Source organism: Lethenteron reissneri, chromosome 64 (assembly GCF_015708825.2).
Source record: "Lethenteron reissneri isolate LAM-NWPU_2019-01 chromosome 64, ASM1570882v1, whole genome shotgun sequence".
Lineage (NCBI taxonomy): Eukaryota > Metazoa > Chordata > Hyperoartia > Petromyzontiformes > Petromyzontidae > Lethenteron > Lethenteron reissneri.
In genome coordinates, this window is record NC_083842.1 from 3,103,936 (window position 1) to 3,121,428 (window position 17,493).

General features: G+C 52.9%; 1 protein-coding gene across 4 annotated transcripts; it reads left to right on the top strand.

The window, feature by feature from the left end:
* Window positions 1–1,088: 1,088 nt before the first annotated feature.
* Window positions 1,089–11,867, top strand: LOC133359137 (homeobox protein prospero-like). Of its 4 annotated transcripts, XM_061577536.1 has the most exons (3): window positions 1,089–1,344; window positions 6,068–6,201; window positions 7,563–11,867. In XM_061577536.1, exon 3 carries the CDS (start codon window positions 7,587–7,589, stop codon window positions 9,462–9,464), a length of 1,878 nt encoding a protein of 625 aa, XP_061433520.1. In that variant the 5' UTR covers window positions 1,089–1,344; window positions 6,068–6,201; window positions 7,563–7,586; the 3' UTR covers window positions 9,465–11,867. The 4 variants fall into 4 exon arrangements, with proteins under 4 accessions (XP_061433520.1, XP_061433518.1, XP_061433519.1 ...); XM_061577534.1 differs by lacking the exon at window positions 6,068–6,201; XM_061577535.1 differs by lacking the exon at window positions 6,068–6,201 and having other exon boundaries at window positions 1,089–1,340.
* Window positions 11,868–17,493: the final 5,626 nt, after the last annotated feature.

A 17,493-nucleotide genomic window follows, 5' to 3' on the forward strand; every position in this document is an offset into this window, starting at 1 on the left:
AAAGACGTTGACCAAATAGCGTCGTGAAGCTGGAGCCTCTTGACAATGAGCCCTGAGATTCAGGGCGCATCTGTGTGTGCGACTTCACAGTGCGCGCTCTGCGTGGGGAGTTCACAGCGGGAAATCGCCGCTTCTTTACGCAATATTCCAGGACACGAACCCACAGATTAACTCACTCGCTGCTGTGCGGTGGAGCACCACCGGCAGGGCATAGCCAGACACATCAACACAATGTGACACGCAGTGACACACACAAGACAAATATCCCCCCCAATAACCTTAACGGACTGTTATGGCAAGTGGTGTTAGCGAGCACCTACGAAGGCCCGCACGGCACACGAGGGGGTGGGAGGCCAACACCACGCCCGGCCGCCTTAGTCTCGCTCCACGTACTTATTTAAGGCTGAGTCGACCTAGGGGAGGCCCATAATTGGTTCAGATAATCGTCACTGGTGTTGGTGGCCGTGAGCGGTAATCAAACTCGAGACGCTGGCTTCATAGTGCAGCGCACTCACAATAACGACATGCTTGTGATGTCACCACAGCGCTTGTGCCAGGCTAGGTGCATCTTGTGACCACCTGAGGTGTCGAAGGCTTCCAGGACAGACTCAGAGGTGCCATGGGTTGACTGACTTGAGATGATTTCCTCTCACGACCAAAAACAGTGGCCAATATCTGAACCCGGTCCCTGGCCTCCTGAAAATGGGTACTAGGGAGACAAAGGTGGCTGAGCGTGGTGTTAACCACACCACACCACCTTCTCGCGCTGTGCTTGTCCCTGCCGTCCAGGGCGATTTGTTGTCGGTCCGTATATAAATGTATGTGCATGTGTACAGACACAAGCGTATCCCAGTATCGGACTAAGCCGCCTCATCTGAGCTTTGCCCGGCCACTCGTCTCGTCCCCTCTCTCCATGTCCTCACCCGGCCCCGCAGCATCGCTCGCTGCACGCGACGCCAGCCGTGCACTCGCTCACCCCCCCCAGCCCCCCCCCAGCCCCCCCCCACTCTCTCCTCCTGTGTGGGGGGCGGGGCTTGGGACTCTATAAAAGGGCCGGAGCGCCACCACAAGCCCAGCCATAAGGAGAGTAGCGAGGGGGTATTGCTGGTCCTGTACCCCGATTGCCGCCCAGAGTAGGGTCTGTGGTCATTGGAGTACCTTGGCAGCGTAGTTAGTACGCTGCGTATCGAGCTGGTCAGGTTGGTTCTCAGTACCAGCCAGGGGAGTTAGTCCAGGGCGGGGTCGATAATATATCGAGTGCCTGCCGGGGTAGTTGGAACTTCGAGTATCTTACCTGGCTGGCCATCCGATACGTTGTGTGCGGGCGAGTGTGCTTAAAGGCAGGTGAGAGCTTCTTGCAGACACCTCGTGCATTGCACGTGTGGCTGTGTGCATACACTTGCGTTCAGTCAAAGCATAACGCTTACATAATAAACACACACTTACACACACACAGTTACACACACACAGTTACACACACACACCATGTGCGCACGCTTACATTATGACATTGTTGTACCGTCACACTCACGCACTATAGTCACACACACGTATAGGAATATATATATACCTACATACATACACAAACACGCATACATAGGTATACACAGAACGTACACAGTACTCAACAACATCAGCCGGAATTTGCCACTAAGTGGTGGTGACGTCACCACAGCGCCTGTGCCAGGCTAGGTGGACCTTGAGGCTAAGTGAAGTGTGGAAGGCTCGCTGGCAGGAGATCACACAAACACATGGGCACTCACAATAGCATGCGATATACAGTGACATGTTTACATACACAAAGACACACACACATACATACACACACGCTTACACAAACACACACGCTTACACAGACACAGATACACACACGCTTACACACACAGACGCTTACGCAGATACACACACATGCTTACACATACATAATACACACACACACAGATACAGACGCTTACACACACACAGATACAGACACTTACGCATACATAATATACACACACAGATACAAACACGCTTACGCATACATAAAACACACACACAGATACACACGCTTACGCATACATAATACACACACAGATACACACACGCTTACGCATACATAATACACACACACATACATGCTTACACATACATAAAACACACACACACATACACACACGCTTACGCATACATAATACATACACACAGATACACACATGCTTACGCATACATAATACACACACACAGATACACACACGCTTACGCATACATAATACACACACATATACACACGCTTACGTATACATAATACACACACACATACACGCTTACACATACATAAAACACACACACATACACACACGCTTACGCATACATAATACACACACAGATACACACACGGTTACGCATACATAATAGACACACAGAGATACACACACGCTTATGCATACATAATACACACACACAGAGATACACACATGCTTACGCATACATAATACACACACACAGAGATACACATACACACAGAGATACACACACACAGAGATACACACACACACAGATACACACAGACACACACACACAGACACACAGATACACAGACACAGATGCACACACACACACACAGATACACACACACACACAGATGCACACACAGACACACACACACAGACACACAGATACACACACAGACAGACACACACAGACACACACAGACACACACACACAGATACACAGACACACACAGATACAGACACACACAGACACACACACACACAGACACACACAGACACACAGACACACACACACACAGATACACACACACACAGATACACACACACACACAGATACACAAACACAGACACACACACAGACACACACAGACACAGATACACACACAGAGACACACAGATACACACACACAGACACACAGACACAGATACACACACACAGATACACACACACACAGACACACACACAGATACACACACAGACACACACACACAGATACACACACAGACACACACACAGACACACAGATACACACACATACAGATACACACGCACAGATACACACAGACAGACACACACACACAGACACACAGATACACACACACAGATACACACACACACACAGATACACACACACAGACACACACACACAGACACACAGATACACACACACACACAGACACACACACAGATACACACACACAGATACACAGACACACAGATACACACACACACAGATACACACACACACAGACACACACAGACACACAGATACACACAGACACAGATACACGCACACACAGACACACACACAGACACACAGATACACACACACAGATACACACACACACAGATACACACACACACAGATACACACACACACACAGACACACACACAGATACACACACACACAGATACACACAGACACAGGCGCGCACGCTGCCCGAGCGGGGTCGCGTCTCTGGGAGCACGAGTGGGGCGAGTGCTGAAACACATTCACACACCCTCTCTCTAACCACACACTAACCACACACTAACCACACACTAACCATACCACCCTCTCTCTAACCACACACTAACCACACACTAACCATACCACCCTCTCTCTAACCACACACTAACCACACACTAACCACACACTCACCACACACTAACCACACACTAACCACACACTAACCACACACTAACCACACCACACACTAACCACACCACCCTCTCTCTAACCACACACTAACCACACACTAACCACACACTAACCACACCACACACTAACCACACCACACACTAACCATACCACCCTCTCTCTAACCACACACTAACCACACACTAACCATACCACCCTCTCTCTAACCACACACTAACCACACACTAACCACACCACCCGCTCTCTAACCACACACTAACACACTCTAACCACACATTAACCATACCACCCTCTCTCTAACCACACACTAACACACTCTAACCACACACTAACCATACCACCCTCTCTCTAACCACACACTAACCACACACTAACCATACCACCCTCTCTCTAACCACACACTAACCACACCACCCTCTCACTAACCACACACTAACCACACACTAACCATACCACCCTCTCTCTAACCACACACTAACCACACACTAACCATACCACCCTCTCTCTAACCACACACTAACCACACACTAACCATACCACCCTCTCTCTAACCACACACTAACCACACACTAACCACACCACCCTCTCTCTAACCACACACTAACCACACACTAACCACACCACCCTCTCTAACCACACACTAACCACACACTAACCACACCACCCTCTCTCTAACCACACACTAACCACACACTAACCATACCACCCTCTCTCTAACCACACACTAACCACACACTAACCATACCACCCTCTCTCTAACCACACACTAACCACACAGTAAACACACCACCCTCTCTCTAACCATACCACCCTCCCTCTAACCACACACTAACCACACACTAACCACACTACCCTCTCACTAACCACACCACCCTCTCTAACCACACACTAACCACACCACCTTCTCTCTAACCACACCACCCTCCCTCTAACCACACACTAACCACACACTAACCACACACTAACCACACACTAACCACACACTAACCACACACTAACCACACCACTCTCTCTCTAACCACACTACACTCTCACTAACGACACCACCCTCTCTAACCACACACTAACCACACACCACCCTCTCTCTAACCACACCACCCTCACTCTAACCACACACTAACCACACACTAACCACACCACCCTCTCTCTAACCACACACCCCTCTCACTAACCACACACTAACCACACACTAACCACACACTAACCACACCACCCTCTCTCTAACCACACACCCTCTCACTAACCACACACTAACCACACACTAACCACACACTAACCACACCAACCACACCACCCTCTCTCTAACCACACCACCCTCTCTCTAACCACACTACACTCTCACTAACTACACCACCCTCTCTCTAACCACACTCATCATCATCACTCTCTCACTAACCACACCACCCTCTCTAACCACACACTAACCACACACCACCCTCTCTCTCTCTCTCGAGACAGAACCCACACTGGGTTCACCCACCGCGCTGCAGGTCAATACTACACATTCATTCACTCACCACTCACTCACTCACTCGTCCACCCACCCACCACTCACTCGTTCACCCACTCACCACTCACTCGTCAACCCACCCACCACTCACTCGTTCACTCACTCACCACTCACTCGTCCTACCCACCCACCCACCACTCACTCGTTCACTCACTCACCACTCACTCGTTCACTCACTCACCACTCACTCGTTCACTCACTCACCACTCACTCGTTCACCACTCACTCGTTCACTCACTCACCACTCACTCGTTCACTCACTCACTCGTCCACCCACCCACCCACGTACTCACCACTTTGTAAATCCTTCCCATCGTCTCTTTTCCCACATTCTTACAACAACCTTGCTGATTTAAAGACGCGCGTCAACTCCTAGCTATGCGTGTTACAACTCGAATCGTGCTGTTTATTGCTGGCCGCTTGCCGTTTGTGGGCCTTTGCTCGGCAACTGGGTTAGCAGAATAATATTGAACCCTTACATAGCATGGCAACCTTCGCTGCCGTATTACATTTCGTAAAGTCAGTCGACGTTAACTTGCATAGAGACTCCGAGACTTACATAGAGCTCCACGAATGGGCAACTGAGGCAGGATCAGCAGCGGGCATAGGGAGTTCAGGGTGGGATTTGATGCGATTAAGTGAATGATTTAATTAACTGGCTGATGTAAAGTTCCTGGCGTGGCCTTGAAAGGTCCAGAATAAAAAAAAGTAGCAATTAGATTTTGAAAATGCCTTCATCCTTAAGGCAAGGCCCCGTCTAAGCGAGCAGGGTTGGCTACGTAGGGTGCGAAAGAAGTTCAACATATGGTACATACATACAGGGACCTGCTGCATCCACGGGATGTGTGGCCAATGATTTACACAGAGTAATTCACGATCACGTTTCTGTACGTGTCATGACGTGTTCGCCATCATGTTTCAGAGTATCGGTGTGTACGCGTATGCGAGGAGTGGTGGCGCAGTGCTTAGCGAGTTTTATCATTGCGCCACGGACCTGGCGACTCGATTCCATCTCTGGCCAAACATCAGTGGCGGACATCTGAACCGGTTATAAATGTAAGTTGAACTTATTTCGCACGGAACGTAGCCAACCTTGCTAATCGGAGTTGCGAATTATGGGCATCCCCTACCTGGATTTAGCGGATTAGGATTAACCTCGTGTGGTGTATCTCAAGCACCATTACTCGGGAGACAAAGGCGGCCTCGCGTCGTTCTGTCTGGATGATCCCCGAGCACCCATGAAGGCCAGAACCGCCTTCATAGGTGCTCGCTAACGGCACTTTCCCCAACAGCCTGTGTAGGCTCCACGGGGGTTCTTTGTCTTTTTCCAACGAGCGCGTGTGTGGGTACACGCGTAGTGACGTGGTCTGCAGGGTGTCGATCGACACCCTGGAAGCCCTTGCAAGCGGAATGGAAGATTTTAATGAAATAAAAATGTTTTGTGAGTGTAAGCCGGAGAAAGCCCCAGCCCCTGTAAGCGAGGGGGTGACACCTCAGAGACTCCGTTAGACAGAGGGGAGGGGGGGATGAAGATGATTGTGATGATTACTCTGCGTGTTCACCCGGAAAATGCTCGCCGAGTCTCAAGGCTTTCTTTCAGGAGGGTCCCGCTGCTGCGTGATACCATTTGAGTGATTATGCAGGTAATGTTTCGGCAGTGGGGTTGTGTTGTTGTTTGGCCAATGCCAGTTCCACTGTGTTTGTGCGTTTTTAGCGATGGGAGGAAACCAGAGAAATCATCAGGAAATCCATACAGAGCCGGGGGAGAGCAAACACAAACCCCACACACTCACGTACTCACACACTTAGTAGCACAGTGGGAGAACATGCAAACTCCACTCACAAAGACAAAGATCCCCCGTAAAGCCTTAGCAGATTGTTAAAGCAAGTGCTGTTAGCGAACGGCACACGAGAGAGTGGGTGGCCAACACCACGCCCGGCCGCCTTTGTCTCCCTCGTGGCGATGTTTACATATCGTATCAGGTACTTATTTGAGGCTGAGTAGACCTAGGGGAGGCCCAGGACCGGTTCAGATAATCGTCACCGGTGTTAGCCGCGAGTCGGTAATCGAATTCGGGTCGCCAGGTTCGTAGCGCAGTGCGCTGACCGCTACACCACCGCTCCCCACTCACACTCGCTCACACTCACTCACACTCGCTCACACTCACTCACACTCGCTCACACTCTGTAAAACAGGTGGAGAACAAACTCCCCAGAGAAGAGGCGAACCCAGAGGCTTCTTGCTGTGAGGCGCGAGCATCACCACCCACTGTGTCACCACTCTGCTGATGATGATGACGACGATAACGATATCGACGATTCACTCGGATCGACTCAACTAACCAACTCACCCCACTCACCCTCTCATTCCCCCCCCCCCAATTTTTTCCTCCTTCCCCCACCACACTGCTCACCAGGTGAGGAGAGTGAGCGTGCGGGCTATGCCTGCCACGAGCGAGGTGCTGTCGCCCCCCTGCTCCACCTCAATGGCAATCGACCTCGCCCACGGCTACAGCTCGGGGCTCACCTCATCGCTCCTCCAGGTGACGGACGACGAGGTGGACGAGGCGGTGAAGGAGGAGGTGGTGGTGGAGAAGGCGACGACGGCGCTGTTGTTGAAGAACGGCGGTGGTGGTGGTGGCGGCGGTGGTGGGCATCTACCAAACACTCCACCGCTGTGGAACCCGGCGCACGGCCTCCTGCACCTGGGGTCACGTGCCCTGCAGGGAGCTCAGGGCATCACCGACATGGATGGCAGGCAACAGCAGGAACATCATAATCAGCAACAGCAGCAGCCGCAGCATAATCAGCAGTCGTCTCCGCATCAGCAGCAGCAGCAGCAACAGGAGGAGGAGGACGAGCAAGATCGGCAACAGAACCATCGCTATAAGAACCATCTTCATCATCAGCAGCAGCAGCGTCATCAGCATCACGAGCATCATCAAGAGCAGCATCACGATCACCATCACGATCACCATCACGATCACCATCACGAGCATAATCACGAGCAGCAGGAGGACGGGGGCTCGTCCGGGCACTACGGCAACCAGCGGCGCAAGCGCGAGTTCATCCCCGACGAGAAGAAGGACGCCTCCTACTGGGACAAGCGGCGCAAGAACAACGAGGCGGCCAAGCGCTCGCGCGAGAAGCGCCGCTACAACGACCTGGTGCTGGAGACGCGCGTGCTGGCGCTGCTCGACGAGAACGCGCGGCTCAAGACCGAGCTGCTGGCGCTGAAGCTGCGCTACGGCCTGGTGCGCGACCCGATGCTGGCGCCCGGCGGCGGGGACGGCGCCCTGGGTGGGGGGGCGACGGGCGGAGCTGCCGCCGCGGGAGCTGCGGGCGCCGCGCTCATTTTCCCGTCGCCCGTTCACGGCATTTTTTCGGCGGCGGCGGCGCCGTTGCACCACCACCGCCACCTTCATCATCAGCAGCATCAGCAGCATCAGCAGCATCATCAGCATCATCAGCATCATCAGCAGCACCAGCTGCTTCATCCGACGCAGATGAGCGCCGTGGATGCGGCGTTGCCTCTCGGGCTGTCCGTTGGCACCGCCACGTTTGTGCGCAACGCCCTTCAGCAGAACAGCGCGCGCCTTCATCACCATCATCAGCAGCAGCAGCAGCACCATCAGCAGCAGCAGCACCATCAACAGCTACACCACCAGTTGTCTCGCTCTCCATCCATCGAGACGTTCGGGTCATCTGCGTCATCATCTCCCACAGCGTGGCCTAAATCGCACCGCGGTGGCAGTGGCGGTGGACACGACGCTCCGGCGTTTCTTCTGCCGGCACCCAGCCCGGCCCCATCTCCCGGCGCCTCCGTCTCGTCGCCAGAATCCAACGCCGGCGCCATCTGCGCCACCACTGCCACCACCGCCGCTGTAAAAAACCTCCCGCACAAGCTGCGCTTCAAGGTGGCCAGCAGCCCCGAGGAGAGCCACTCTCAGCCGATCGCTCGCCTTCATCATCCCCATCAGCAGCAGCATGGCAGGGATGAGACGATGGAAGAGAGGCGCGAGCAGATGAGAAGTAAGTTGGATGACAGTGTTGGTGATGAGCGAGGAGGGGAAGAGGTGAGGGCGGTGAGGAGGGCCGCCCTCTACGCCGAAGCGCTGTCGCTGGTGAGCGGCCTGCGGGGCCCCCTGGGACCGGGGTTGGGATCCCGGTGCCCCGGTGGGTTGGGGGGCCTGGGAGGATTGGGGGGCCCCGGGGGGGCGGGCGGGGGTGAAGACACTGGGTTGAGGAGTGAGCTGGCCACCCTCTCAGCTGACATCGCTCAGCTCAAGATGCTATTTGCCCAGAGCGGCTCCCGATGACAATGATGACGATGGTGATGATGGTGACGATGGTGACGATGGTGACGATGGTGATGATGGCGATGATGTTGATGGAGCCGCCCTCCTATTTGCTGGGGAGTCTCGGGCCACTCTTGACACCGCAGCTCATCTCAGCACATGTGAAAGGGCACCGCCAGTAGGAGCTGTCCTTGTCTGCCACAAGGTGACTCAGCACCCGTCCGCCTGTGAGTGGGCGTGAGTGGGTGGGTGAGTGGGTGAGTGAGTGGGTGAGTGGGTGAGTGGATAGGTGAGTGGATGAGTGAGCGAGTGGGCGAGTGGGTGAGCGGGTGACTGAGTGGGTGGCAGGCTTGCCACCTTTTTCACTGCACACCAAAACCCAGTCCCATTTCTCAGTCAGCACGGAGTCGGTGATAACTGTGCTGATGTGGACTCGGCAGTGGAAATGCAAATATAGCAGTGCCGGAACGAACCCTATTCATTAAGGTTCATGTTCACCAGGGTTCCTATTCGCTAAGGTTCCTATTCGCAAGGTTCAAGTGTGTTTTGTTGAAGCGGGTGGGACCTCAGGAGGGCAGGATGAGTTTCGATTGCAAGAATGGCCTGGGTCACGACAATGGCAGGAGTGAGAACGTAACGAAGTACGGCAAGCGAGCAAACAGCCACCAGAGCAGAAACAAACAAATATAAATCAGAGAAAAAACTATTTTGCACTATAAATGACGTTGAAAACGGTGGACAAGTACACAGACACTCACACGGACACTCACACGGACACTCACACGGACACTCACGCGGGCACTCACTGCCACTTCCCCTCTGTTGAAGAATCGCAGTGGGGAGGAACGGAGACGTTGTGAGAAGTGCCGGCGTGGCGTTACCGGCGTGGCGTTACCGGTGTGTGCCGGCACTTCTCCACCGCCACGTGTACGGCGATAAAGTTCAGCACAGTTCGACCGCTACCAGAGCTCGGTTCCAATCAATCTGGTGGACATCTGTGAAAAATAGATTTATAGCTCATCGGATACCTCCACTATAAATAAATATTCTGATTCTGAATTCCTGCTGCCACTCACAGACGCCAATTCCCAGAATCTCTGGGTTATCACCGCAGTCCCTAAGCCTGTGCAGCGGTGTTTCTGCAGAGCAGTGAGCGAGCGAGTGAATGAGCCCGGTGACCCGAGTTTGATTCTCGCTCACGACCAATAACAGTGGCGGATCTATGAACCGACTTTGGGCTTCCCCGAGGTCGACTCTGCCTTAAATGAATAGCCGATTCTGTGTGTAAACGTCAGCATTTGGGAAACAAAGACGGGTGGGCGTCGTGGTTTTTGTGTTCACCGGTTTGCGTTGATTCTGGAATGCGGCTGTCCATATCTCACCTCTGTGCGGTTCTTCTTGCGCTGATGTCGACTTGTCAATGGGCGTAGTTTGTCATTCGGACTGGTGGCTCTGCTTCCCGCAGGACCACCGAAAGAAAGATGAGGAATCGGAACACAACGTCGCTGGAATGTAAAACACAATAGAGTGCGTTGAGAATGCGTGTACAGTTGGTGTAAATCTATTTTAGTGTCGCTCGTTAAACAGCATTAATCCTCGTGCCGTGTATACAAAGCAATGATGCACATTTTATATATTGCCAAAGAATCTTCTTACCAATGTTACAAATAAATATGCAATAAGTTTCACATTGACATTGATGTGGCTCAGCCTCGTCGATATAAATAATAATAAGTCGTAGCCACTGGCGCCATCGTCATCATAGACAACCATCATCAATCCACTCTTGGATGAAGGCCTCCCCACAAAATAACAAGCTGTTTGACCATACTTCACCACGCCGGTCTGTGTGTGGATTGGTGAATGGTGGCGTCAGGAGGCGGGGGTGCAGACGCAGCTGGGACGCAACTCACCACTGGCATTGGCCGTTGTGAGCGGAGTGTGCAAACCACTGCGCCACCACTCCCACCCGCCTCACCTTTCGGGCCGGAATGCACACTTAACGTGGAATCGTTTTGTATGAACGAATGCAAATGGGCCATCATCCAGCAGTGGACTGACCACGGCTGATGGTGAAGTGCGTGTAGAACGTGGTGAACGGGCGGAAGGAATGGTGTTATTATTATACTATTCAAGTGGATTTGTTTTTCTGCTTCTTACTGCAAACTGTGGCATCAGCTGAAATCAGCCGATCGCTCTTTGCTGCAAGCCGATCGGCGTGTGGTCGTGGCAGTGGTCGTAGTTTTATACCGAAGGCATTTTCAAATGGGTACGGGAACAATTCACGTGTTTTTTATGAATTTGTATTTATTAAAATCCTATAGTTTCCACAGCTTATTTTTTGTAACTAAACGGGTATTTTACAAGGACTTAAGCTTTAACTCCACTGGCAAGGCCATGCTATTCCCTGTTTTGTATCTGTCAATGGTCACCTGTGTAATTTCCATTAAAGTTGACTCATTTCTCTGACAGATGTCCTCCTCCTTGATTATTCGTCTGCAATGCAAACTCTCGCATCGCTCACAAAAAAAAACACAAAGGGCCGCCGCCGTCGTTACCGTCAGCCGTGGTCAATCCACTGCTGGATGAAAGCCTCCTCCCCAAGCCGCCACCGCCGCCACCGCCGCCACCGCCGCCACCTCTCACGATCACACAAAACGCCACACAAGTGTTCCAATTCGTGGACTGCACTCAAATGATTCCTCCTCCGTGTTGAGGGCTCGGTTGAAGCAGACACCGCCTGTTTCATCTCATCCCCCACCACGCTGTGTTCAACCACCACCCTGCAGGTCACTACAACACTCACCCACTCACACGCCCACTCACCACACTGCAGGTCACTAAAACACTCACCCACTCACACGCCCACTCACCACACTGCAAGTCACTAAAACACTCACCCACTCACACGCCCACTCACCACACTGCAGGTCACTAAAACACTCACCCACTCACACGCCCACTCACCACACTGCAGGTCACTACAACACTCACCCACTCACACGCCCACTCACCACACTGCAGGTCACTAAAACACTCACCCACTCACACGCCCACTCACCACACTGCAGGTCACTACAACACTCACCCACTCACACGCCCACTCACCACACTGCAGGTCACTAAAACACTCACCCACTCACACGCCCACTCACCACACTGCAGGTCACTACAACACTCACCCACTCACACGCCCACTCACCACACTGCAGGTCACTAAAACACTCACCCACTCACACGCCCACTCACCACACTGCAGGTCACTACAACACTCACCCACTCACACGCCCACTCACCACACTGCAGGTCACTAAAACACTCACCCACTCACACGCCCACTCACCACACTGCAGGTAACATCACTCTCTGCCCCTTCCCTCGCACTGCTCCACTCTGGCATCGCCTCCCATCGTCTCCTTTCCCCAAAACTCTCATAATAAAAAACCTTACTCCAATCAGGAAACGCGTTAGACTCTTATTATCCATTGCAACTTAGTGCTGTCTGTCGCTGGCTGCTTGACGTTTCGTTCAGCAGCTGCGTTCACGTGATCAACAACGTAACATTGCTCAGTGGCGCGCAAGGTCACAGCGTGTAGATGTGACGGCATTGCCCTGGGGTTGTAGAGCGAGTGGCCCCACGGTGAGGCTGCGGGCGACCGTGAACCCCTTCTAGCCCTGGCGCCACGCTCACCCCTCGATCGCCCAACTCGAACATTTTTTCCACTCTGGTCAAGCCGGCCGAGCGTTACCGCAGAGCAGCAAGAATAAAGGCGTTTTCCCAAAATCCTGAACGCAGAAACCACTCTTACAAAGTCCACACATAAAACGCTGGCCACATGAATTACACTCGCTGCCTTACAACTTTCTCCCTCTCACAAATACACGGATACCCCGTGTAGCCTTCACAAACTGTTGGGGAAAGTGCTGTTAGCGAGCACCTATGAACGGCGGAACGGCACACGAGGGGGTGGGTGGCCAGCACAACGCCCGACCGCCTTTGTCTCTCACACATACACAGTAGAAGTCTCACACGAAATACAATACACACCGTACAACTCACACAGAGTACAACGCGCACACACAGACAGTACAACACGCACGTACACGGTGGAGATTTCCTGCTCGGGTTGAGCAAGGGAAATACAAATAACTCAAAATGCCAAGTGGCCAGCAACAAACAGCACAGTCAAAGCTCTGAACGTCGTACGAAGTAAGGGTGACTAATCGTGTTGAGCAGCGCGAGGCGAGGGGCAGTCAGACAGCGCCAGATCTCCCCCGGCTCGAACCCCGCATTGAGGCCCCCATCTGTGCACATCTCCCGTCCACAGCCCTCGCAGAGGGGGTGGTGGAAATTCCACGTTCCTCTGCCTACAACTCCGTCTGGCAGTTCACCAGCATTGTTGGTTCACACAAGCCTGGCGCTGCTGATGAGACACTGAAACGTGTCTCATGTGGCTGCTGTACGTTTCCGCGCCACGATAAGCAACGTCGATGAGCTACCACTTGTGGCCAGGTCGCTTCTAAAAATAGAGCTACGTGGCTCAGTGGGCCTTACCTGGTCAAATAATTATATATTTTAATAGTTTTATAGTTTTAATGTCGACACCGGTGCAGTGTTTTGCTTGAGTCGAACGGGTGGGGGCGGGCGGAGCAGGCTGACACGCGCGTGTACAAGGCACCTAAAAAAATAAGTTACACGGCAATTCATTTATTATAAAATTGTTATAAATAATAAATAATTATTATAATAATAAATAACCTCGGTGGAAAAAACTCACTTTCTCACGCAGGCAAAACGGGGCGGCAGGAAACTGCTCAGCGATCGTGAGTCACTCCCCCTTCTCCTTCTCGACACGCGTTCTGCTGATACACGCGGGGCAACTACCGCCCACCCCCCCGCCGGAATCCTTACCACTCACGAAGGAGGGGGGGGGGGCACGATGCCCGTGGAGGGGAGACCCTGAACTCAAATTTGTGACCACGAGAAGCGTCAACACCAACAGTGGCGCCGGCCGGAGAGAAATAAATGTCGACCTAGCAACAAAGATCCTCCCTAGTGCCTTCACAGACTGTTGGGACGAATCCTGTTAGTGAGCAGGACCTACGAAGGCCGGCACGGCACACGAGGGGGCTTGGTGGCGGGCATCACGCCCGACCGCCTTTGTCTCCCTAGTGGTGATGTCTTCACACAAATCGAAGTGCCTATAATGATGATGATCACCATCACAGTGGCATCGTCTCGCCCTCCCATTGTCTATTTTCCCCCAACTCCTGCGAGAACTCTGCTCATGTCGGATACCGCGTTCACTCGATCCATTGCAACTTAGATTGTGCTGATTGTGGCTGACCGTTCGACGTGTTTTGGCGTTTGGACCTCTGCTAAAAAGCCCACTTCTCGTTCTGCTTCTGCCTCCCAATTGACCGCATCACGATAACCGATCTCCTATGACCGCACAAAAAGTGATGAATGGACTTTGATGGTGGTTGAGGGATAAAGGGGCAGCCACGAAATTGCCAGGTCTGCACTGCACGGGGAGGGCGCGAATTGTCGGCTGCGCAAGCTTCCGCGCGACGCGGCCAAAGGGACACCATTGTTTTTTTTTTAACACAATCTATCCAGCGTTGGTGGATCACACACAAATGTGCTGTGAAACTCTCTTCCTGTGGGCATCGAGGAGCCGTATTTTCTGGAATTAGATGCAAACATCTTACAAATTAAAAACCCAATGTGGTTGGACCCTTCCAAAAAAGGTCATCCGACTCAGCGTGGCACTCCTGAATAAATTGTAATTACTATATGAATATTATTTGTTAGTTGACGTTATGGGGACAGCAGTGTACGTGGGTGCACCAAAGTTAGTGGATCGACAGAGTGTGGTGGTGTAAAGTGTGGGCACTCCCAACTTTTCAAATATATAGAAGAGTAGGCCAAATACCATTGGGTGGGGGCTGACGGCCTTCTGCTGTCGTACTGCGAATGTGTGTCTGTGTGTATCTTTGTGTGGTGTGTCTGTGTGTGTTTGTCTGTGTGTGTGTCTGTGTGTGTGTCTGTGTGTGTGTCTTTGTGTGGTGTGTATGTGTGTGTGCTTGGGTTTGTGTCTTTGTCTTGTATCTGTGCGGTGTCGGAGCGGTAGTGTAGTAGTTAGCGCGCTGCGCCACGAAACCAGTGACCCGTCAGATTACTGCTCACGGCCAACACCAGTGCCGATTATCTGAATCGGTCCTGGGCCTCCCCTAGGTCGACTCAGCCTCAAATGAAGTGTGTTAATATCGCCACTTGGGAGACAAAGGCGGCCGGCCGTTGTGCCAGTCACCCACGCCAATGTGTACCCTTCCGAGTACTCGCTAGAAGCGCTTCCTCAACAACTCTCTTCAGGCTATACGGGGGATCATTGTCTTTGTGCGCATAATTTCAGAATGCACAAGTGCCCGTTCTAACCCATAACGGGAAGGCGTGTGGGCTACTGTGGCTTATTCCATCACGGATAAGAAGTAAAATAAAATGTGCAAATTACATCGAAGTAAATTATTCAGTGAAACTCAAGAGAATAAGGAAGTGGTGCCGTTTTGAAATCACGTGTCATTGCGATTCACACGCACGGCACCGCTCAGCAGCATGCCTCAATTACGGCTCCATTACTGAGCACGGTCCACCTTGCCAGAGGGAGGGAGAAAGAGGACAAAGAGCGGGAGGAAGGGAGACAGAGGGAAAAAAATAAGAGAGGGGGTAGAGAGAGAGGGAAGGGGTAAGGAGAGCAGAGTGTGAAATCTTTTGTCAAATCTTTCGTTAAAAAGGGGGGGGGGGTTAAATAAAGCAAAGCATTAACAAAAAAACTAAATGATTAACGAAGCAAAGTGCCGACTACACCGAGCATCGTCTTGCTTCCTCTGATCGTAAAAAAAGGAAGGGAGACAGAGGGAGGAAGGGAGATGGAGGGAAGAGGGGAGAGGGAGAGACAGGGAGGAATGGAGACTTCTTCTGGTCGGGCAGAGGACACTGGGTCGCGGCTGGGGTCCTGGCCCTGCCACTGGACGAGGGCGGTCATGGGCTGGTGTGCGTGCGGAGTGAGCTGGCCACCTTCCGACTGCAAGCTGTGCAAAAGTCCCTGCACGCCGCCCCTGCATCGGCCTGGAGCGTCACGGCCTCTTTCCTTTGAAACAGCTGGTCTGCAGTGCTCCAAACAACTATTCTACATGGACCTGCAGGGCCTCCCACTGGAACAGCTGTCACCTTTCTACAGGAGCATCCTGCAGACATGGAGCTCCTTCGCCGTCAGGAGGCTGAACCAGCCGCGATCGGCCGAGGATCTGGTCTTCGAACCGATCCTCAGGAACCCGCAGGACAAAGCTTCCATCCACCACCGCCATCCCTGACATGGAGAGGCGCCTCACCAACGCGCGGCTCACCAGGTTGGGAGATCTGGTGGAGCCTGGAACACGGGGCCGGTGTCTCGGACCAGCAGACATGGCCGCAAAGACAGGGCTGCAGTGGCTCCGGGTGGCTGCCCGGATCTTGGCCGAAGCCAAGGGGGCCTTCTCAGCGGCAACGGGGAGAACGCCCCCCATCGGCATTGGGGATGACGAGGCCCCTCTCGGTCCCCCTCCACCGGAGCTCTCCGTCGTGCCGCTGCATCGCCAATGCCGACAAGCGAAGGCGGATCACGACCTGTGCTGGCTGGAAGACCTACTGGAGGTGGCCTTCGCAAATGTAAAGAGGAAGGTGCTCTACTCATACATGGTCCGGTGTCACCAACAGGACACCCTGAGGAGCCACAAGGGCCATGTCTGGAGGAAAGCACTGCCCTGCATCTCTCCGGAGAGGCCTCGCTGGAGGCAACTCTACTCCAGCCCGACGTACAACCGCATCGGCGACCTCGGCTGGAGCATCGCCCACGGCACTGTCACCACCAACGCCTCCCTGGCGCGCTTCACCGACACGTCCCCGGAGTGCCGGTTCTGCGGGAAAGTGGAGACGGTGGCCCACCAATACGTGGAGTGCAAGAGCCTGGACTCGCTGTTCAAGGTCCTGAGAAACGTCCTCCTAAGGTTC